The 24,958-nt window shown below is 32.9% G+C and overlaps 1 protein-coding gene across 1 annotated transcript; it reads right to left on the bottom strand.

The window, feature by feature from the left end:
- Positions 1 to 14,731: 14,731 nt before the first annotated feature.
- LOC108913828 lies at positions 14,732 to 16,291 on the bottom strand. Its single transcript, XM_018719464.1, has one exon. It carries the CDS (start codon positions 16,258 to 16,260, stop codon positions 14,830 to 14,832), a length of 1,431 nt encoding a protein of 476 aa, XP_018574980.1. The 5' UTR covers positions 16,261 to 16,291; the 3' UTR covers positions 14,732 to 14,829.
- Positions 16,292 to 24,958: the final 8,667 nt, after the last annotated feature.

The following is a 24,958-nucleotide window of genomic DNA, read 5'->3' as shown; positions in this document are numbered from 1 at the left end:
GATAATATAAAACACTTCTTTACAACACTTAAATATCTATAAAACACTAAACTTAATTTTTTTGACTTATGATGTTATGAAATATTTCTCTGCCTCTTTCATGAATCCATAGCTTTACTTTATGCTTAAAAGAGCTATATACATTTATATTTTTAAGATTATTTGGTAAAATATTATACAACCTAGAAGCCAAATAGTTAAAATATCTTTGTCCTATTGTTTTTACAGACCTTGGATTAACATAATTGTCTCTGTTTCTAGTACTGTATGGGTGATTTATCGATTGCGGAATTAAATATTTTTTTTTTATAGTTTTTTATTAAAATATCATAACAAAATAATTGACGTACATCCATTAAACCGCTTTCTCTGAATAACTGGTCGCTAGGGTAAGTAATGGTTTTTTATATATCAATTTAATTATCCATTTTTGAATAATATTTAAATTTTGTAGGTGGCTATCAGACACTCCACCCCAACCAATTATACCATAATTCAACTTTACTAAGGCATAATATAATATTTTTAAGTGGTACGTATCCAAGAAGTCTCTTAAATATTTGAATCGAGGTAATAATCCTCGGATTTTTTTGACAATATTTGCTATTTGTAGGTTCCACCGTGCATGTCTGTCTATAATTACACCCAGATATTTTATAGACTCTTCTTCAGGTATATTTGTATTCTGATCAATAATTAGTGGACCCATATGAGGTAAACGTGCTGCATAGGACGTAAATGGAAGAAATTTGTTTTTTTCTACATTTAAGGTAAGTTTATTTTTCTCAAACCAAGCTTTTATATTTCTGAAATCTTTTTCTGCTTTTATTTTTATGTCTGACCAAGATTCTGATTCATACCACACAGCAGTATCATCAGCAAAACTTAGAATGGAACCATTTACGTTAAGGGTAAGTAAATCGTTTATGTAGATTGTGAATAATAGAGGATCCAAAACCGTTCCCTGTGGAACCCCATAGGTAACGGTTTCTAGATTACTTCTTACCCCACCAATATTTACTTGTTGTTTTCGGTTGCATAGGTAACTTTTTATTAAATTATGTACATTTCCTCTAATTCCATAATATTTTAGTTTTTCAAGAAGTATTTTGTGGCTGACTGTATCGAATGCTTTAGAGAGATCAACGAAGATGCACAGTGCAGGATTTTTCTTATCGATAGCATTATATATATATGATGTCAATTTGTAAATGGCATCCTCCGTTGACCTTCCTTCCCTAAAACCATACTGCCGATCTGATATTAGTTTATATTTTTCTAAAAATTTAACAATTCTTTTTTTTATAATTTTTTCTAAAATTTTTGCCACATTAGATATTAAAGAAACAGGTCTATAATTAACAACTTCCATTTTATCTCCACTCTTATATAAAGGCTTGATTACTCCAATTTTTAATATGTCTGGAAAATAACCATCTTCAAAACATTTGTTTATTATGAAAGTTAACGGAACAACTATTTCATCTGCAATTCCTTTTAATGTTTCAGCACAAATTTCATCATGGCCTGGAGATTTCTTCGATTTTAANACAGATACACGCTCGGCCGCGTTATAAACTACTATTGTGAAATGGAAATCGCGGCTACTGCCTACGTCTCCGCTCGACCACGATTTGGGGCCCGCGGTGGCGGTCGAAGCCCTATACAATTTAGGTATACCTACGCGGGGTACACGCGGAGCACAATACTTTTGTCTACGTGGGGAATCCTACATACCTACATGAAGATACCTGCATGGGGGCCCTAAGGGGCAAAGCCCTAGGTGGGGCAAAGTCCTAGGTGGGGGGCCCAGGAAGCACGCGCCTACGTGGGGGATCTTGCATAACTACGTGGTGATATCTGCATGGGGGCCTAGGGGGCAAAGTCCTAGGTGACTTCATTTGAATTTCCCGCCAAAAATGCTGCGCTCTGATTGGTTGGCGGGGAAGGGGAGGGGGAAGGGAAAAGGTGGAGTGGGGGTAAAATTCGTCAAAAACTGCTAATTTGAACCTCCATAAGAAAATACATGGGATTTTGTCACCGTACGCCTATAGCATATCTACTGATTACAGTATATCCGTTGATATTCTGGTGCTGGTTCTGGATCTTTTATGCCTATAGATAGACTGCTTGTAATAAAGACTTTTATTTGTTATAGATGCCTGTTTAGTACATGAACAATAACAAAATATTCATTAACAAAAATGTATAATGACGGAGCTTGTCTACAAAAATTGGACAGAACATTGACACTTGCACACTCGTCAAAATAAAAAGAAAAATACACAGTTTGGGATCAAACACCATGAATTCCTTTAATTATTGATAAATGATCAATAACCTACTAATTCGTATGAAATATCCTTTATTACGACACTACGTGTGGTACTATAAATTAAATTTGACACAAAATTACCAGTTTTTTCTGCCAAATATGATTTTTAATCTGGAATTCCTGTATAGAACGCAATAGACGGTCATATAAATCCTAATTAACCAATCCGAATCCGTGCTTAATCGAGTCCATCTTAAAACAATAGACGTTTAATTATTACCGCCCTTATTATCGCCACGTTGAAGGCAATATAGAAAAGCAAACTACATTTTTAAGGATAATGGTTTTTCTCTCCCTCCTGAGAGTCTTCCTTCCGTATTAAAATGATAAGCCGGCGCTTGAAATGACTCGCTTGGAATGAAGTTGTATCCAACCTCGTTAGCGTGTAATACTGTTCAAATATATCAAATATCTGTCTGCGGAAAATGAAATCAAAACATGCTGCATGAAATTTTAATACGAAAATGGTTATTTACGTTGCTCGGCAAGATAATTGGGGAGAGTTTACCGGATTTCGCTTCCTCGGAACGATGTTGAGCGTTACAGAGGCAAAACATGTTTTAGAATAATAATTAAACAAATAATACAGGGTCTTTCAGAATAACACAATAAATGCAATCACTCGGAAAAAATTCCCTGGTGGTAGGTGAAAACTCACTTTTCTCGACAAAAAAGTAATATACAGTAGAGGAAGACAAGCAATTCAATTCACAAGTCTCAAGTGAACAGGTCACCTAACTGTGACTACTTACAGTAAAATTTCCTGCTGTAGTAATTAAACTACATTGCTACGGTTAATAAAACTTTCAGTTAAATGTAATTTCAATGCATTAAACATAAATCAACTATGTTTAAAAACTAAATGTAATGTTAGTGCTGTAATAATTTAATATTCCAACTAGGACAAATATTTTATTTCAGATATACAAATTAATTATATTATAACAATTAAATTAAGTGAACTGTATTGCTACAGCCAGAAAATAATTTTTTATTATAAGACAGTTTTCTGATCGATACAACATTAAATATGTTGCTAGAGAAATAATTTTTTACTTAGAATGCTTGCTCACTTGCACTCGCATAAAATAATTGGTTGGTAAGCTAATACAGGGTGTTCCGCACCGACACAGAGCAGGAGCATGTAGGGGTACCCAAAATATGGTGATTTAATGCAACTTACCTTTATACTAAGCTGCACCGCTGGTGTAGGTATAGGCCTTGAAAGTGGGGTATCAAATTTCGAAAAAAAAATCAATATCTGAGTTCTTGAACTTAGAAAAACCAAATTTGGTATACGGTATCGACAGTAAGTAGAGTTCAATTAATACATTTTAAAGGGTTGATATTTATTTATTTAAATATTTGAAAAGGTTGATAAGGGATGATGCACCATAAATGTGACAGAATTTTTTAACCCGTTGGCTAACTTATAAAATTATTACTTTATTTTATGGGGAATTTAATTCTAAACCTTTTCTTACTCTTGTTAGCTTTCAAAAAACTTGTTGTTTTCAACAAAAACACGAACAACGGGGAAGTTGCACATTTTTTTCTTTTCTTATTAAATTCCTTTCATCGTAAAAAGTCAATTTCCACATAAATTTTAAATTTTTAATTAATAGTTTTCCTATAAAAAAATATAGAAATTCAAAATAATTCTCTATACACTAAAACGCAGTCTTAAACAAAGACGGCTGACTCTTACGTCACGATCCGGTATCGGTCCAAATTAAACGAGTCGTGTAGAGTCGTGTTCTGTAGTCTGTCTCACTCTTACTCATTTGTGTTTATGCAAACTACGTGTGCCGGATAGATTATTTAGTTTTACTTAAGTCAATATTGTTAATTATTTTAAAAACTGTACATTCTATGGCTACAGAAACTGGATTTGTCCAAGAGCAATCTGATAATTTGCCAAAAATAGATGTTCTATAAAACATGTTTGCATGATTTCTTCCTCATTTTCTCATCCTTTGGCACATTAAATAGTTTGTTGGGGACAGTTATTGTTGTGGAACTACACATGAGTACTATAATATTTATGTTCAGTCACTGTTATGTTTTTTCACGTTCTCGTGTTGTAATTCTGATCCTGAAGCCGCCACGCATTAAAGCTGCCTGGGTAGATATTGTGAAAATGTTCGTAGACTCTACGAAAATTAGAGATCGTTTTCGCCCACCTAATTATACTCAATATTTCAATAATTAATTACATATTAATAGTTAAATTTAAAGGGGTTTTATAGAAATATACTTTTATAGTAATTTTCTGCACTTTAAATAAATTTTGCTTCAAAAGAAAATTTGATACAACTTCCTCACTACATATTGTAGCTATGTTATTTAAAATTATCGAAAAAAGTTGCTACGAATTTAAACGTTAAGCTTGATGATCAGGAAAAAGTTGGAATAAGAATAATTAAAAAAAACAAACAATTTAAACAACAGAACTAACATTTAAAAAGTTGTCACATTTTAGCGGTGCATCATCCCTTATCAACCTTTTAAAATATTTAAATAAATAAATAAAATCGTCCTTATTGTATATAAAAAAGTCATACAAAAGACGAGGTTATAGCCTCATGGCTACTTACACCTATAAGAAAAGATATACAAATGAGAAATTTGGTATTACGTACAAAAAGGAACAATCACATATTTTAAAATATAGATGAAGAAATTAAGTTAATTATAAAAAATAAATTAAGTTAATTATACAAAAGAAGTTGCAAAAGAAAGATACTAGACAACTAGCATGTGCCAGTGACCAAGCACTCTGTTGTATTAACTTTTGGGTTAAGGTATATTTTTGATGTTAATTAATAGAGAGTTCGAGTTAAGACTAATTTTATTTTCTATAACTACAATAATGTAAGTTTAGCTGAGTAAGAATAATGTATTGTCATCGTTCGGGCGACCGGATCTAGGATCTTTGACCCGTCGTGTATTAGATTTATTGCAAAGCTGCAAATAGCGGTTACTGACAGTACAACTCCACTAACAAGGGATTTTTTAAAATTTCTGTGGAATGCAGTTGCTGAAAGTTTTGCAAAAGACCTGTCTAAAGAATAAGAATAACTATAGACGGCGTTGTAAGAAAAATACTTTTGAAATCCAGCTGTAAGATATCGTGACTGAGAGCGCTCCGTACATTAACTTCATAAATAGTATTTCGGGTAATAAATTTGTTCTTTAGATAAACTGGTGAGGAGGTTGCGAGTATCTTGTGTGTGAATGTCAGAAGTTCCAGCTTCCAGTATTCATAAAATTGTAGCCATTTAAGTTCTCTGATTTTATGTGTCACATGATCAAACTTACGCAATTTAAATTTTATAAACCGGCAACAAATGTTTTGCAATTTTTTATATCGTTCTTTATTATAATAATCTAAAAAAGGATAGTACATTATTAAACAGTAGTAAAAAATAGGTAGTATCATAGTTTCACATAATTTTTCCTAACTTTAAAGTTTATAATACTGCAATACTGCTATATGCGAAAAGAACTTTTAGGCGAACATAAAGTTTTTTCAAAAGTGAATTAACATGACTATTGAATTTCAACTTATTGTCGAAAATTATACCTAAATTTTTAATTTCTTGTGAAAAGGTAAGATCGGAACCAATTAATTTTATAAATATAAATTGAAAATAAGGTAGGCATAAAAACTACGAGATCAGTATAATAATGCCGATGATTTTTCAGCATTCAGTTTCAGATTGATGAGTGGAAAAATACGAAAGGAGGTGAGTGCCAGAATTTGATTCTTGAGTTATCGAAGAAAATATGAATAAAAGACGGGAAAGGACATGTACCTAAAAGTATTTTATTGAAAACACTATTTTATTAGAGAAGAAATTATCATGCTCTTTGCTTCTATCATAAATTAATTATTACTAAGACACCCTCCTACCTTTATAATAAATTAACATTTAGAACCGACGTACACAATATCAATATTCGTAGCAAAGGTTTATTAACCAAGCCTAGACACAGGTCTACATTCTTTGAGCGATCCTTTTCTTTTAATATTGTAAAATTGTACAAGTTAAGTCCCGAGTTAAAATCAGTGTCACTGTATTGTTTCAGAATGTCCTTAAATAAATGTTTTTTCAATGATTATTTCTAAGTCTTTTCTCGTTTTGTCTTATATTACCGTGTATGCTTTATATATGTGTGTATATATGTATATATATATATATATATNCTTCAAATTTCGGTGAGTGAATAATACCTGTTATTTTTAGAGCTGTTTTAAAATTTTTCTTTTTCGTGTTTTATGGTAATTGTGACAGGAACAATTTTTTACAATTTTTTAGAATTATTGTAAATGTATTTGTATTTATATTTTTTATTTTAATACCTTAACGAATTTTATTAAAAACATCCCTGAGGATGGTGTAAAATAACACCGAAACGTTGGCAATGATTTAAAATATAGTGTTCTTTTATTTATTGATCTTTATCCCACTAAAACCTTGACTTGGATAACTAATCAAGATCGCAAAATAGTGGAAACATAATAATAATAATTATTATTATTATTATTATTATTATTATTATTATTATTATTATTAATTATTACATAACGGAAAACATTATTTTAATAATATGTGTCAAAACATGAAACTTACTAAGCAGAATGAAAAGAAATATTGCAAATTTAAGAATGTGGTAAGTGCCCTAATGATTGGTTTTAGTAATGAAGAGATTGTCGTCATTCTTTAACTTATACTGAACTGGTTTCCAAGTTGTTGTCATTGATTGGCGGCTGAAGGAGCTTTCCCTAGAAGTCTTTGTGCTCAGGATTTTGCAAAAGTATATCATCGATAAAAGGGAAGTACATTTGTTTGCCGAGTTGGTAATTTAGATAGTTCAGCATTTTTTAAGACACTTAAGTCTGGCCTTTAATACATTTGTTTCCTTTCAATCGGCTATATCAGAAAATGCAGTTCTTGTTTTAACAATATTAGGGTTGTTATTTTCTATTGACTGATTTTCAGGCTGGTGGTATTAAAAAACTTATCTGCTGCTGACTTAAAATCCCAAAATCCATTTTGCTTCATGTCTACTACTTTAAATGGAGAGTTGTATCTTGCAGAGGAAACGATTTGGTGAAGATTTGATGGAATAAAAGCTTTCATAACACGTTTTCTCCTTCGATTAATGTAAAATCGCTGTCACAGAGCATGAAACTGTGACCGCTAACTAAAAATTTTATCTCTATGATGTCTACCGTATTATTAGCTGCAAAGAAAATTAATGTAAATAAAAGGACTCGGTTTTTGTTTTGTCCTCCACAGTTGTCACACCAAATCATTAACTTCTTTTTATGTGTAAGGCCATGGTTGAAAATATGAAGAAGGAAGGAAGCTATTTCATTAGCGCCGCGGCCAGAAAATCATTCGTGTCACATGCACATATAGGCATCATTTATTTTGTATCACCTTCATGCAAACCAAAATTGTAACATGACAACTAAGACAAAACATGTTAGAGTGTGTGAGTGTCGGCACAAACATTACTTGCTTCAAATCCATGTTCAAACAACATATTTTACTACCTGGTTCCTGCTCAAACATGTCTTATTTCACAAGTCTCTATTATTCTCTGCATTGCGATGGTGGACTTCCAGCTTTATTTTCGCATCGTGATTTGAAGCCACGTTTGCTCGAATCTCACAATTTAATTTGTCACACAAACTACATGTATCTACACGTGGATGGCGAAATCAGACATTAGGAAAGTATTTCTTGAAAACTGAGCAATAATATTTGTAAGTCACTACGGAATCCGAAGTTCAAGTCTGGACTTATAGTCTTTATTGGACTTTGCTCTCGAATAGTATCTTATTAATATGTGCTTTTACTAAGCTTCAGAGAATTTTGGAGCTTTATAGTTTGTTCGTCTATCAACAAAACATGTTTCACCAATTTTTTTTTTAAACAAGTACTTCGATTTTCTTGTTAGTTACACTGAAACTGTCAACAAAGGTTTTTTCCTAAGAAATTCTTCATTTTTATTGGGCAAATTGTAACAAACAGTGGTCTGGCGTTTATTCTGATCTAGATGGTCGTGAGTACCATGGCGCGCCTATGAGCTTGAGTCAAGTGTATGAGATCCATCAAGCAAGTTCCTTGAGTTTCTCTTCATTCATGCCCAATCTTGTTGCAGTTAAAATTGCATTTGCCTGGAACCTGAAATGTATGACTTGTAAAACAACTCAATTTTAAGGTTACACTGATCGTACTTGTTGCTTAGGTGGAGTTTTTGCTGGTACCTTTTTTCCTTTATGTGTTTATATGCCTTTCCCGCACTCTTGAGCTTCTTCTGTTGTTCTCTAAATGATCCATTCGCCTTTTAGTACTGTTTTCGTTCATTTTATCTGAGATTTTAACCATAAAATGTAACAATAAATCACGTATATATACACCCAATAATAATTGCGACTGAGCACTGAGTTGGCACTTACAACCTTTCTAGTGAAATTACTTAGGCATCTACTAGCAATGACATCTTTGGAGGATCGTATACAACATAAAAATTACAGCTAGCACTTATATCCTTTCCATTATATTATATCCCCCATATTTTACGCTGTACCTATGTCTCTTGTACCAGGGGTAAATCCTGTCTTGACAATATTTTTACAAATCTTGACTGCAATGCCTTTTCTACTCATGTTTATGACGCTAATATTTCTGACCACTCAAATATTCTAATTATGATTAATTCCCTTTTAACAAGTGCAAGTGACAATCTAACTACCAGGGTTAACTACAGGCCTATAACGAATATTGGGTTGTTTCGAATACACGAATACAAAATTTGAAATTTTTATTAAGGCTCTTGGCACAGCCTCAGACAGAAGTTTTCCTATAAAATCTAGGTTAGTAAAAAATTCTAAGTCTTCTATAATTTGGTTTAATGATCATCTCAAACATATGAGGGACCACCTGTATTACTTATGCGATCTTAATAGTAAATTTCCTAATATTATCAGCACCAATACTATCAAATCGTTTAGATGTAGTTACAGGCGAGAAATTTCTAAAGCCAAACGGATCGCTAATGATAACTTCATAAATAACGCCAGCAACCTACAAACGGCTATGTGGAGCATTATTAATGATCATAAACCGAAACCTAAATCATCTGTTGAATGTAAGATTGATCCCCAAGCATTTAATATCTTCTTTTCCAATATTGCTCAAGAAATTCTTAGCGGCCTACCAAGTACCAATATGGTATTTGATGATTATTTAAAATCCCCAAATTCTCTTTCAAATTTTAAGTTTCGCAAAGTAAGTTTCAATGAAGTTAGAGATGTCTTGGATAATCTAAAAAATAGTTCGACTAAAGACCCTTATGACATTAATAGTAAAATAGTCAAAACCTTAAAAAATCTATTTCTGTCCCCACTCAATTATTTATATAATGAGTGTATTCACTACAGCACCTTTCCTGACGTTTTCAAAATAGCGAAAGTAATTCCTGTCCATAAAAAGGGGCCTACAGACGACCCATCGAACTATAGGCCAATATCATTAACATCTATTTTGGATAAAGTCTTTGAACGACTCTTAAAGAATCAAATAAACGAGTACTTTGAGTGTAATGATTTGTTTCATGACTGTCAGTATGGATTTCGTAACAACAGGTCTACCACCTCGGCAATTCACACTTTATCCCAAACAATTTTGTCAAATTTTGAGGACAGTAAAATAACAGATGGTAGTTTTTATGACCTGACAAAGGCGTTTGACTGTGTCAGTCATAACATCCTACTGAAAAAACTGTCTTATTATGGCTTTGAGAACTCGAGCATTTCTTTGGTGGAGTCATTTCTAACAAATAGACTTCAATATGTTTATCTTAATGGCAAGAATTCTGACAAAATGGCCATCAAGTATGGTGTCCCACAGGGATCCGTATTGGGACCTGTGCTGTTCCTTATATACATAAACGATTTGCCAAATAGTGATAATCACTGTAACTTTATTCTCTTCGCAGATGACACGACGTTATAAACACTGAAAATAATTACGATAGTTTGAAAGATAACGTTTTGATATCTCACCATAGTATCAGACAGTGGTTTAGTGCAAACAGATTATTCCTAAACAATGACAAAACATCGTCAGTTCTGTTCTCATTACGCTACGTGGGGGATGAGATGGCTAATTACACCCCTCAGGCCAAGTTTCTTGGGGTTTGTATTGACCAGAGGATGACTTGGGAGGCCCACGTCACTGAGCTTTCCAAGAAACTATCTAGAATCATTTTTCTTATAAGAAGTCTTTCCGATTCTGTCTCGACGGCAACTTTATTGACAGCCTACTACGCAGTTTTTCATTCTAATATGATTTACTCAATACTTAATTGGGGTTACTCCTGCCATGCAGAAAAAATTTTTAGTCTACAACGAAGGTGTATACGAATCATTGCCGGGCTTCAGTATAGAGCTGACTGTAGGAAGCAGTTTGTTAGATACGGCGTTCTCACTGTGCCTTGTGTATTTATTCTTGAATGCCTTGTTTTCATTAGAGAACATCTGATCAGTTTTGAGTCAAACAATTCATTTCATAAATATTCAACCAGGAATAAAAACCAAATCAGGCACAACTTTCTGCGATTGAACAGAGCTAGAAATGGGACAAATCATTATTGCATTAGATTTTATAACAAATTACCAGTCAATATCAAAAATCTATGCCCAATTCATTATAAAGGTGTCTTGAAAAACTTTCTTAAATTGAATGAATTTTATACACTTGATGAATTTTTAAATCATAATTTTGCTAATCTAATTTTAAATTGTAAGTCGAAATGTAATGTTTGTATTTTATAGTTGTCTGTACTTTATGTATTTTATGGTTGTTTTTATAATATGATGTGCTTCTCTTTGAATTGTATTTTAATTGTATGCTTTGGCCATGTTTTTCTTTGACGTGTGTAAACATTTTTCTTATGTAATAACACCAATAAATGCTTACTTACTTACTTACTTACTTACTTGCAACCTTTCTGCGACAATAACCCGATTTTCAAAAAATTGGTACTTATCCTCTTTCGTATTTCAACTCTTCAGAAGTATTACATTCTAAAAATTCGTATATTAGATGAATATCTGCAAATTCTTCATAGCTAAAATCCTCCCTGATATTGAATTAACAAATGGTGTCAAAATGATTTATGACAAATATCTAACTGCTGCATACTTATTGACAGTTATCTCAATTTCCAAGATTTTTAAAAAAAATGTTAATGTTAATTCGATTTTCTCAAAAACGGTATACCTCTTTTTAGCAAAGAGAAAGAGGAATCGAACTATGAAAGAAAAATACCAAATTTGGCAACGCTGTCAAAGATGTATAAATTTAAATGCATAATTTCGTATGCTGCTGTATAATCTAGGCATATTGAAAATCAGTTTAAACTTGGAACGAACATTATCATGAGTTCCTTCAATTATCCAAATTTCGTTGTTGTCATACTTAGAAGTTACATATAATTGGAATTTGTTTTTCAAACTTCTTTCTTTGATGGCGAATAACTTCACAACGAAGTCCGATAGGAAAACATTTTTTATGAAGTACTACAACTATTTTGACCTCCCCTGTATACCCCTTCATTTTTGACATGACCTTTCCGGACATAAACTGACTGTATATAAACGTGCGATACATTAAAATCAAATGTTGTACTCTTGAAGCAAGAAATTATCTTTTTGAGTGTACATATTTAGAATTTTTATTTTTTTTGTGGGTAATAAACAAGATACCTGCGACGGTTAAAAAAATATTTACTGTAATTATCTTTTTACTACAGATATAGGTCAAAGGAATAAATAGTATTAATTTTCAACATTTTATTACTCGAGAATTTATGGTACTTATTGTGAAAAACTTGGATTTTAATTAAAATATCTGTCTTGCTGTTGTGATGCACAAGTATATTATGAATCTTTAACATTAATTATTATTAACGAATATTTTTCATAGCTGATATAGGTGTTTTTAAAATTTTCCATGAATATTTAAATCTATTATCTAAATAAAGAAAATTTCCGTCTCCTCCCCATTTGCAATTTTGTTCCTGTCTACAGTAAACTTCTCGAGGAAAAATGGATGGCTATAATTTAAATATAATAAAATACTTTAATTTTTTAAAACCCAGTTTTGCCTGAACATTGGATATCATTTTTAAAATAAGGAAAGAAGAATATGTAGATGTCTTTTAGAATGGTTGTTCTGACCATACATTTTTGGGTCTCAATGATGTTTTCTGTTGATAACATACAGGGTATGGTGTTTTATATGTCAATGACTTTAGGGGTTGTTTTTTGGTTTATTTTAGACATTCTAAAGAAATATGAATTTACTTCATTAAAAATTTAGCAGTTTTTAAGTTATTGTTGTGTTGGATTTAAACAAAGCTTATTGAACAGTTGAATAAATTAAAATATCTTGGTTTGCAATGAAAATTTTTTTTCTTTTTTGAATAAAATTTTAAACGATCTTTTTTTCTTTTTTAAAAATCTATGCCCTCTTGGTATATTTTAGGTACTTCAAAGATTTCCACAGCACTAGGGCATTTAATATTTATATTATTTCTAACACATTGAACAAAATATGCCTTTTAAGTAATCACTAAATTATTGTGATCCTCCACTTTGCACAAAAAACTGTCTCAGTAATTGTAATCATATATAAAAATATATATTTTCGTATAATTCCACAAAAAAATATATAATACCCTTGTTGCAGTAGGATTTAAACATAATGTATTGCATCGTACAAGTTATATCTACTTCATTATTTTAATAGAATGTAGTATGCAGGGTGTTGTAAAAGTGTGAAATATATTAGGGGGCGGTTGCTGAAGTTATTTTGTAAAAAAAGTTCATATAAACGTAGGTCGAAATATGATGCTAACTGCAGGTATTTTGTTGCACGACTGCCACCCACAGAGGGCGTAACACAATATTTGAGTCGTCAGTGCCGCGAGAAACAACTACTTCGAGAGCTATTTGCCCCTACCGGCATTGAATTATACTCGCGACACCTAGTACAACAGCTAGGATCGTTTGTCAGTTTAACCCACCAGGCACAGACCGGTTTCGGACTTATTATTCCTCATCGGTGTGTCATAGGTGCGACAACCGACAAACGACCCAGCTGTTCTTCGTCGTATCATCACAAAGAGGAAGTATATTGTAAGCGGGAGCCAATGGCTCCATCTGTCGAGATACAATGTTTAAATTTTAATTTTTTATTTATTTTTGTTATTATTTCAGAGTTTTAAAGATATTGACCGGAAATTTGAAAAACGGTGGAGGGATAAATGTGCATTTTTTTCGGGTGATCCGAATATTTTTACTTGCACCAGTGGCGTTCGTACGAGAATACTACAACCTTTTGTTATTAAAAAAAATCGTACGCCATTGACTTTTTCCCATTTTGATATTTTTTAGAAATCCGCCATCAATTTTGAATGAAATTGGTCGCTTCATTTTTTTGTAGGATGCACCGTTTTTTGAGGAAAAAATAAAACATATTTTACTGCAACTTGTGTATTTTTAATTTCGGTTGATACATTATCTAGTAGGCTGCTGTCAATATTTCTAAGTAAAATACAACCATCAAATTTCGAGTTAATATCTTTAAAATTCTTTGACGTAATTAATAAAAATAAATAAAAAATTAATATTTAAACACTCCGTATCTCGGAAATGAAGCATATATCGACCTACGTTTATATGAACTTTTTTCACAAAATAACTTCGGCAGCCACCCCCTAAAATATTTCGCACCACAAACACCCTGTATATTGTGAAATATATTTACTAAAACATATTTTACTACAACACTTGAGATCTCTAATAAACATATTATGAAATAAACAAATAAATTATAACTTAATTTTACAAATCATAAAACATTTATTGTATTAAATTCATTGGTTTGTCAGTGCATCCTAGATTTAATGTCGATCTCTAGACGTAAATTATCAATGCTGATACAGAGAAGAGTTCGTAAAAATAACAAAATCTGTTTTTTAATGGTAGATGGATAATATTGAATATCTTTCCTTAATAATGATTGTCCATATTGTAAAAAATAAAGGTACTTTACTCTTGAGCAAAATTTACATTTTTCGACAAACCTCGTATACGACTGCAAAAAATTGAAATCTGATTACTTCATTTTGGGTTTTAGGCTATGCAGAACTTTTTATCAAGAATTTTTTTTTTCATAAAACCAATAATAAAAAAATTTCTCATATGGTGCCGACTTAATTGGACACACTGTATATCTAAATTATCTGATTCTAGTGGTTTAATTATCCCAGTTACAATACTCCATTTATTGTTAACAGTAACAGTCTCAATATAATATAAAAATTTGTAAAATGTATCTATTTTATTTAAAAAATATATCACATAGTTTTTATATAAACGCTAACAATTAATTGAACTAGATATCAATTTACAAGAAATTTCCTACCGGTAACAGTGTTAAATCTGTATTAGTAGCAGCTATTATAGCTCTCAAATAATCAAGTTCGTCTTGATGCATGTCCCAGCCATTCAACTGTCCTATTACCCTCAAATTGGGACAGTGTCCCATCAGTAGTTCCACAGAAGTAGCTGTGAGACACCTCGCACAAGAAAACCACAACTCTTCTAAGTTTTGGAAATTACACTCGGCACACAGTCTAAAAATATCTCCGTCCGTCATGTTTATCACACAACCCACAACCATCCTCTTTAAGAAAGGGGCGTTGGTTAGAATGTATCTCACAACATGGTCAGACATATCGCAATAAAGTAGTTCCACATTTTGTAAAGCCATGGAGTAGGTATTCAAGTTGGTGAAAGTTAGTTTCATTTGAAAACACTCGACAGTTTGTAGGTTGGGGACCAGCAGACAGATCTGTGACAAATCTAAAGAAAACTTTTTGTTGTGGTTTAGTTTTAACACTTGTAGCTGTGTTCCTGACACTTTCAGATAGTTGATCACTTCGTCCAAACTGGGTTTAATTAGTTTTAAACTATTCAGTTTCCGAAGTTGACTTAATTTTTCCATTACCCCACTCTCAGGAGTGTCCAAGTGAATGCTTTCTAGGTCCGGACACAACTTTATTATACTATCCATTGTTTCCAAAGTCGTTCTCGTGTCGTGTAAATACATCAATTTACTCCTGTATTTAGGATTTTTGTTGTAGATTAACCACAAAGCACTGCCAGTGTAGGAATACGTACGTATGGAGATTAAGTTGGGTAATTGTTCTATTATTTGAGCTACTAGTTCGTAACCACTAATTTCTTCTTGGCAAAGGTCTATCTTACCAAAATTGCCTATGTCAAGAACTCTTAAGGTATCACTCTTGAGTTTTCTTATACCTCCTACGGTGTAACAAGCTTCTCCACAAATATCCAACATTGTTAATTTTTTTAGGTTCAAAACTTCATCAATAATACTGTCATCTGCCATGTGAGGGATCGTTAAAGTCTTCAGATGCTTTAAACGTCTTATCATTTTGCACAACTGTTCTGGATAGTCACGCACCCAAACACCTTTCATATTTAATTGTTGTAACCTTTTTCCTTTATACGCTATGGTTTCTAGTATCTTGCGATAGTAGAACTGAGGGAATATACCAGTGTCAAGCTTCTTAACGTCCTCTCTTAGCAAAACTTCAAGGCAAGCATAACGGATACTAGCATCTAAGTTAACAGAATTTAAAATGATTTTCAATAGGTCTTGTAGCACCTCGTAGGTAGCAGCTAAGAAGTATTTTTCTACAACTTCATAGTACTTTCCTTCCTCGTCTGACAGCGCGTATATAAGCTGGTTGGATACGACCTTCAAACACAGGTAACTAAGCGGTAAAACTTGTACTTTGGGAGACATCATGGAGCAAAACAAAAATCAGCTGTTCAGCGCAACAATAACAAAGCAACTGTGATCACAACGCAGTGATTTTAATTTTTCAGGCACGGTGCCACGGCCAGCTTATTTTATTGGGTCTATAAATACTGAGTTGTACAGTTTGTTTCCGAAGTATTAAAAAACTATTTTCGCCTTGTTACGAGTATGTGTTGGATGCTGCGCATACGTATATACCTTTATATTTATAGATTGTCCGAGCGAACGCCTTAAAGACACTGGTAGGGCATGAATTTATCACCTCATTTCTCAAAACGTAAACGGGAACATGACAGAAACTTATTGTTTGTACAATTTTCTTGACTCGGACTTGTTTAGAAGATAAATTATATATAAAAAAAACTTTCTTCTGATTATGATACATGCGGTTTCTTAGTATAAAATTATAGGATGCTTAGAAAACAGCAGACATTCTTTTAGAACGGAGTATAAAGTATAGACGAAGTTCATCCAAAGTTCGCTTAATTAATACTTTTTTACCCACACCCCACTACGATGAAATCTGAATATCCTGTTGTAATAATCTTAGTAGCAGTATTTAAATTTGTAAGATACGTAAGAAGATACGGGGTGAGTGGATGATTAAATTTCAAAGATATTTTGCTAGTAATGGTTCTCCTAGATTTCTTCCTTAAATATTGAAGGTATAAAAAGTATATTTAAACATACCTAGTACATTTTTATTCTAGTATCTAATAGTATTTTTTCGACAACAGTTTCGAAATATTGTTAAAATGTTTATATAAGAACAGATTTTAGTATGCCATATATAAGCAATCATAGAAATCAGACCAATAGTCATTTGATTTTGGTCCTCATTTCTTTAATATCTGCCATGTTGAAATTCTATATATACAGGCTGTTACAGATTCGCTTGTCACTACAGGGATCTCGGAAATGGTAAGAGCTATGAAGTAGCTTAAATGGAGGCAAAGTTGCGTAATTAGGGGACCAACATTATGCCTCTAAAAAATCAAGGCTAACATGATCAGTTTTCGAAATATTTGAAAAAAAAACGACCGTTTTTGTTTCATTTCAGCCTTGTTTGAGGCGATATTGAAAAAAGAACAACACTTTTTCATGACCACTTTTTGCCCTCTATCGAATGGCATAATCAATTTTTGTATGTAACGTTTCGTCTCTCCAGGACCATCATCAACTGCATTTTTTTAAATACGACCTTGGAAATTTTGTAACCTTTTTTGAAAGCCTTCATGACCCCCAATACTGTACTACCTCAGCCCGAACCAGATTCAGACGTTTTGTCTGGAAAAATTCATCTTCAGTGTATTTGTTCCAAATTTATCTAAATTTTTTATTTAGATTTCTTTGTTTATTGAATTATCGTACACTGTAATTTATTTTTTGTATAAGGTCTTGACAGTTAACTTTCCAACATATAATCAATTTGTTCTATAAAAAGATTGTCGAACTGGTGCCCTACTTGAAACGTAAATGGGTTGGATATCGTCCAAAAGAATCTAGGATTTTGACCAAAGTAGAAATTAAATTAGGAACTCCTTATATAAAAATTTTTTATTGATTAAGATACCTAATTTACATTATCCTATATGAGAACACCTTTTTTCGGGTTATTTTAATAATGAAGATTCACAGGATATAGAGAACAGAAGAACCATTACTGCTTTAAGATTTAGAAGACAAATGTTGCGTGGTTATGATTAAAATTCCTGATTTCTGACATACGCAGAGGGCGTTTTACATTGACATTTCTAAATTGCACCTAAGAATTGTAGATTTTTTTTATTAGATATTGCAAGACAAATTGCTTCATGTTTCAAATTACTGCATTCGTATCTCTCTTTTGCAACAATTTTAGCTGATTCTGGAATAGGAACGTACATTGAAAAGTCTACTGAGAAAGTAGTTCGAGTTTGAAATAGAACATTCAGTAGTTCAGTCAGCATTGATACTTCATAATTCATAGAAAAACAAATTTTTGTATCATAATTGGAGCAGAACAGGATACGGTAAGAAAGTAATTTTCAAAATATCACGTACTTATGGTCTATCTAAAATCTAAAAAGAATTGAAAGACGATGTATATCATTTTTATTTAGAAATGAATTTTCAAATTATCACTTACTTACGGTCTATCTAAAATCTAAAAAGAATTGAAAGACGATGTATATCGTTTTTATTTAGAAATGAATATCAATAAGTAGTATTGTCAATTAACACAATATATTGCGTCTTCACTTTTATATCAAGGTTTTGTTTATGTTTCAGAGTATAAACATATCAAAATAGAAAAAAATTGCATAAACGTAATCGTATTGCAACTTTTAATTCAGTGTTTGTTACCACAGTCATTTTTAATATCGTTTTTGACAAATTTTCAGTAGAATATACAGAAAAAATAATTTGCTAATTCGCTTTTAATTATTTACTATTTGTAAGATTATGTTTTTCTTGAAAGGAGAAATTAAGGGTTAGAGGATGTTGGGAAATGTGGAAATCGGTAGTCCAATGCTGTGATGACATAGTAAATATTTGGTTACTCATTATGCAGTCATTTCAGTATATGTGTAACTAAAGGAAAATAAATATAAATACTTAAAACAAGTATCCTAATGATGGGTCGATCCTTCCTTAGTGAATGGTCACTAAATATGTCTGTAAATGATTTGAAAATATACATGATCACCCTTATCCAGTTAATAGATGTGTCTATGACTACATATTATATTAATGTACTCTGCTTTCTGTTTGTAAATATGTGTCCATTAAACACTAAATATGTGTAGGATATGATATAGCCTATACTCCGCGGTCGAAATTATAGAGAGTGACTCATCGCTAGCTTTTGGACTATTAAGGGGGATGAAGCGTGCCGGGAACGAAAATCTATTGGCGTGTCTGCGTAAAAGGCAGCAAGATATAGAAAATATTGAAAAAAGATAATAAAACATAACATCTAATATTTTTTTACAGATTGCTATAACCGGCACCTTGATCCATTTTAATTATTACAGCATTTTAAAACGTCCCAGTTGTGTTTTTTTAATTTATAAATTTATTATAGCAATGGAATTAGACCACTCGTCTACGCTTATGTTATGACGTTTCTCAGGACGACTAAATCAAGTCCGTTTACACCCACTAAAAAAAGAATTTCTCTATTCCCTACCGAGTGCAAAAGACAGAGATAGAATATAGATCGACGTTCAGTGTAACTCAGTCTATAGACGATTATAGATTCTATCGATGTGCGTAGTGACCGGCACAAAGATAAATAATATTGAACCGTTATAAATATCATTTTATATTCTATGCGCATTATAGTAATAGTGTATATATATTATGTCTTAGTCACTCTCTATAATTTCGACCGCGGTGTATAATCAATTCATCTCAGCTCTGATCATAGGATGCGCAGTAGTAGGTCTAGGCGGAGCCACCGTGAACGACATCCTCTGTGTCTGACTACATGACGCATTGTTAGGGCTCCTGGTTTAGTCACTGTTAACGTTCTTCTAACTGTAGGAGCAAAGATTGCACCATATCCTGAAACCAAGCTGCACTGCACAATCAGTATCATATGTGATATTAGTTATCAAACCGGATCTATGCATTTTCGTACTGTTTTTGATACCTATTCGAGATGCCGACTTGAGTTATACAATGGGAGTTGCAGTATGCTGGTATTGTGCTCCACCCGTTCTGTGGCTCCAATTATCCTACGCAATGCACAACAGGCAATTTCCCCGCTACTAATCCATCAGCATTAGGTGTTGAGCAAACTCACAGTGCATCCTACTTGATTACCGTGACACACACATCATAAGACACATACACGATAAAAGAGACTGTAACGTGAAATTTATTGATACTTTATTTATTCAGTAATTTAATGTTCCTCGTGTTAAATTGGTTGCCGTTCTTGGTTTGAGTTGACGTACTATCATTTCCAAGAAGAACTCTAGTGGAGTATGATTAAGATCAAGCCTCTACCGCCGTGTGTCGCGAGTGTCCGCGGGACGGCTTTGGTCACATTGTAGTATAACATACCCAGGGTTCGATCGAAAAAAAGAAAATATAGTTGTGGCCAAAAATATGTGATCGTCATAAGGAATACCTACGTTGTGTGTATATATTTTTATATTGACCGGAAGGCGCTGGTTACTAACTTTTTTAGGGGGGATGTTTGGTTTAATTTTATAAAACAAAAGCAGCGTAAATACACCTAACTTTATTATTTATGTACAACAATCTTCAAATTAAACAAGTGACGATAGAAAGAACAACAAAAACATTAACAACCATTTAACATAGAACGAGAGTGCCAGGCTCACCTAGAGCTCCTGTGGGGAAAGAGCATGGCAGAGAAACCCACGATCGTTGCTCTTACCACCCAAATATAAATACAAACCAACCGCTAACCAAAGGCATACATTCTAATGATAATTAAAACTGGACTTATTTAATTTCTCACTAAATGTCATCTCACTCAAATTAGACATACACACTTCCAAGTAAAACTGAAGAGGTTAGAATAATAATAATAACAACAACAATAATAACAACAATAACAATAATAATTATAATAATAGGTAAGGTACTGGAGTCCCATACGGGAGGCAATCCAGCTATGAGTTGAGATTTCGGAGAACAACAACAATAATAAATAATAATCAAGGGCGAAAATGTTAGTAAATTCAACAAAGCTCTTATATGTTTATGACATAAAGTGAGAACAAGAAATCGAAGAACAACGTAATCGTGATAAAACAAGTTAAAAGATTATATAATGAGCAATCTTTAATAATAATTGTAACAATTTTATCTTAGAAAAATATACTCCCCTGGGCGTAAGACAATGAAAGCTAAACATACAAAGAATTATTATCATGAAACATCTATAACCATCACAATCATAAGACACTTAATTTCCCACTACTTCTATATTTTTCACACTACACTGTCCGTCGATCGTCTTACTACCTATCTGCGCACTGTTCTCACTTCAACTGCCTATCTTCGACTATTTAGGCTTCCTTCCAGAATTGCCCCCCTAAGCGCTTGTTTTTTGTGCTTCCTTTTACCGACCGTTAATATAATTTTTTCATTATTATACAACACTCATGTAACAGGTGACGTCGAAGTTGATAAGATAAGTACGGTTTTGCACAACATGGCTCTTTGTTTTTCGCGGAAGGCAGAGAGATTAGGCTGGTGTACGATTTGATGACTGGTGGGGAACGCGTTGTGAAAATCGGTGATTTTCTGGATCATCTCATTGTAGGATTAAGATTTTCAACTCGCGTAATATATAGTTGGAGTGGTTACGTGGAATACAAGAAGTATTTTTGTTTGAAACATCCAACAAATACCAGTGGATATCAGGATAAAGTCTCCCCCTTCACTTCGTTAAAATTAAAAGAGTGCTTGGTGATAGTGCTGGTAACTCCACCGAGAAGAAGTACAACCAATTGTTATTCTGCCACTAACAGTGGAAATAGTGAATCAGGAACCCCTTCACGAGGGTTGAGTACTGTGTTATATAGATTTCACATCGATGTTGTTGCTTCAGTGATGTTTGTTTGGATAATTAGTTCAATGTTACTACCTATTTTTGATTATACTTTGTTACTGTGGTGCGGCGTTGCTACGTTGATTTCAAAAACTGGTAATTTACAGTAATGTGTTTTTCAATAATTTAGTTAAATAATACGATTATACTACTTATAGTTATGTGTCTAGTCTTGTGTCACAATTTAATTACTAATTTATAATAATTACTAGGGTTCTTTGGACGAATTCAAGTCAAGTCGAACTTTCACGTGTTGTGGTGAAGATTATCCACCGCACCGCAGACTCCACTGCAAACGAACAAAGGAACCGTTACTCGCGGAAGTACTCTCTGTGTGGACTATTGGACGGTCGACTGCAACAGTGGTACCTACATCAACTATTGGACCCCTCCATCTAGTGGACAACAACGGTGGTGCAGCTAAATCAGAGTCCAGGAAGCTTAGTAGCTATCTATCTATATATAATTGTATGCCTATATATATTCTTTTTTTTTAAATGGTTTTATATGCTAATGTTTAGGTAGTAATTTGGTTATGCTTTAAAATATTGGCTGTGTTATTGACACAGTAGTTATTGCCGTAAGTTTGCTCAATGTGTGAGGTATAAAAGAAATAATAAGAATTTTTCATCTTTTATTTCATACAATTTACTGCTATACATTTTTGTATATAGGCGAAAATTAAGGTGCTTATATAGTCGGCGTTATTACTACCATCCGTCTGCAAAAAAGACGACTAGCGCATGCGCTTGAGCTCGAGCGACGCTTTGATATATGCTTACTTGGTATTTTACTGCGTCCATACCGCTTTAACCTTTTTCTCCTAACTTAATTTCTGCTTTAGGAATGATCAGATTAGTTACGCTTGATTTTTTTTCCTCTCTTAGCGAGCGGATTTACCATTAATTATTTTTGTTATTTAAGTTTATTGTTTATTAGATCTATGAAATATATTATCAGTAAAAATATCTCAAATAATAAAACTTTAGTATAGATTGACTTTTGGTATCGTTTTATTTTGCCTGAGTTTGACAAATTTTGAGGTAAGGTAACTATTGGGGTGTTCTGTGGTAGAAATTTGTCTGGCGCCCTACTAATATCATTTGCTCAACGCTGAGTCTCTTCGAACCACTTCACTGAGAAGCCGAACACCTTATTTGTTTTGTAAACGGCCAACTGTATGTATTATTAGGTCGGTTACAAGACATAACCCAGAGTCATAATCCATGGATCTCTGACAAGCAAAATAGGAAAGTACCTTGCATGCACCACAAAACAAGTTGTGCCGGGAAGGTGTACCAGATTAGTATATACACTAAATCGGAATCTAAAATCAGAATTCTTGGATCAGTTCGTGTTTGCATTGAGATATTATCTAAAAAGTGGTTTTCGCGTGATTTCTAACTGACTTTAGTAGTAAGCGATTGGAAAAATATTCAAACACCATGCTCTATAATAAATTCATATAACTTAGAACTCATAAAATAAAATAAAATCAAGTATATCAATAGCGTTTAGTCAGAATTAATCGAGTGGTAAACCGCTGAGGAAGTTTTTGTACATTTCCCCAGGAAGTCGGGAAGAAGTTGGAGGAAGTTATAAGGAAGTTGAGGAAGTCGAAAGGTATTCCGAATGAAAGGAATTCCGAAGTAAGTTGGGGAAGTTTTTAGGAATTCCAAGGAAGTTGATGATGTCTGGAGGAAGTGTGGAGGAAGTCGGGAAGTTGGAACCAAACTGCGCATACGTGTACGGTAAACGCATGCGCAGTATTATCTTTAATAGAAAATGCGGAGAATGTTAAACATTTATATGGAGGAATTACGAAGCAGTCTAGAGAAGGTCCGAGGAAGTTTGAGGAAGTATAGAGAAGTTTTTTTGAATGGTAAAAGAAACAAATCTAGAATAGCAAATACCTTAGCTGACATTAATTACGATTATACAGAACCTCAGTTTAGTTAATGAATTGGTAATAACTCTCAGAAGTCAATATAATCACTTCTATCAATAAACTTAAGAATAGACTTCTAGTCATGATCGAATACCGAGTTTCTTAATTAAAGGCTGCAGACATACAGGGTGTTTCAATTAAAATTTCCCGTCTAGAAAATATGGGTATTAAAAAACAAACCAAAAAAACCTGAGACAAGTCGATTTTCTTTTCAAGGGGAGCGTAAGTGTTGGTTTCTTGGAAGCTACCCCTTAAGCAGGGGCGTAAAATACCCTTAAACTTTAAATAGCACCCTATGTTGAGTGACACCTCATTTTAAAGCCTTTTAAATTCTGTTCACGACGACATACGACTTTTTAAATTTTGGTTTGGATATGTCAATAAAATCATCACTTAAAGCGTAAGCAAAATATCAATGAATGGAAAATGTTATTTTATTAAGTGTTCGAACTGGTTTCCACCTACTTCCATACAATAATAAAATATTTGCTCCACTTCCGTCACAACACCTCATATAAAGTATTGATTATTGTTTAAAACGGAAAAAATCGTATTATACGCTTAAAAATAATCATAAAATAGTGTAGGGATATTGGTCCCTAAAATAAACATTGGTTTATGGAAATTATGAACTTGTATTACATGCAAATGCAATTTTGTGCAATAATAATGTTGTCCCACTTCTTTAGAAAAGAAAAGTTATACCTCTTTTCCTACTAAATCCACAAATAAAATTGTAACGGTACATTCCTTATAAATTGCAAAAAAAAATGTTTAAATGGTGTCCAGGCTGTCTGTTTATAAATAAATAGCTGTAGCGAGAAGCAGATTCGTACCATGAATTGAAAGCAGAGAAGCGTCCTCTATGATGTCGAATAAAAATTGAAAATTTACACCTTTTAGTTATTGCAAAAAAATTGTTTATATCGTTCCCAGACCATATGTTTATAAATAAATAGCTGTAGCGAGGACTCATACCATGAATTGAAAGCAGTGAAAATTCTGGAATACATTTTAGGTATCCTCTATAATATCTAACAACGATTGTGACGGTACACCTTTTAGATATTGCAAAAAAATTGTTTATATGGTGCCCAGGCCGTCTGTTTATAAATAAATAGCTGTAGCGAGATTCGTACCATGAATTGAAAACTAGAATACGT

The sequence above is a fragment of the Anoplophora glabripennis genome, unplaced genomic scaffold, assembly GCF_000390285.2.
Source record: "Anoplophora glabripennis isolate ALB-LARVAE unplaced genomic scaffold, Agla_2.0 scaffold819, whole genome shotgun sequence".
Classification (NCBI taxonomy): domain Eukaryota; kingdom Metazoa; phylum Arthropoda; class Insecta; order Coleoptera; family Cerambycidae; genus Anoplophora; species Anoplophora glabripennis.
This window is presented reverse-complemented; position numbering and strand designations above follow the sequence as displayed.

Excerpts from the sequence above, each read along its gene's own strand:
- LOC108913828 (XM_018719464.1), bottom strand. The coding sequence starts at position 16,260 with ATGATGTCTCCCAAAGTACAAGTTTTACCGCTTAGTTACCTGTGTTTG.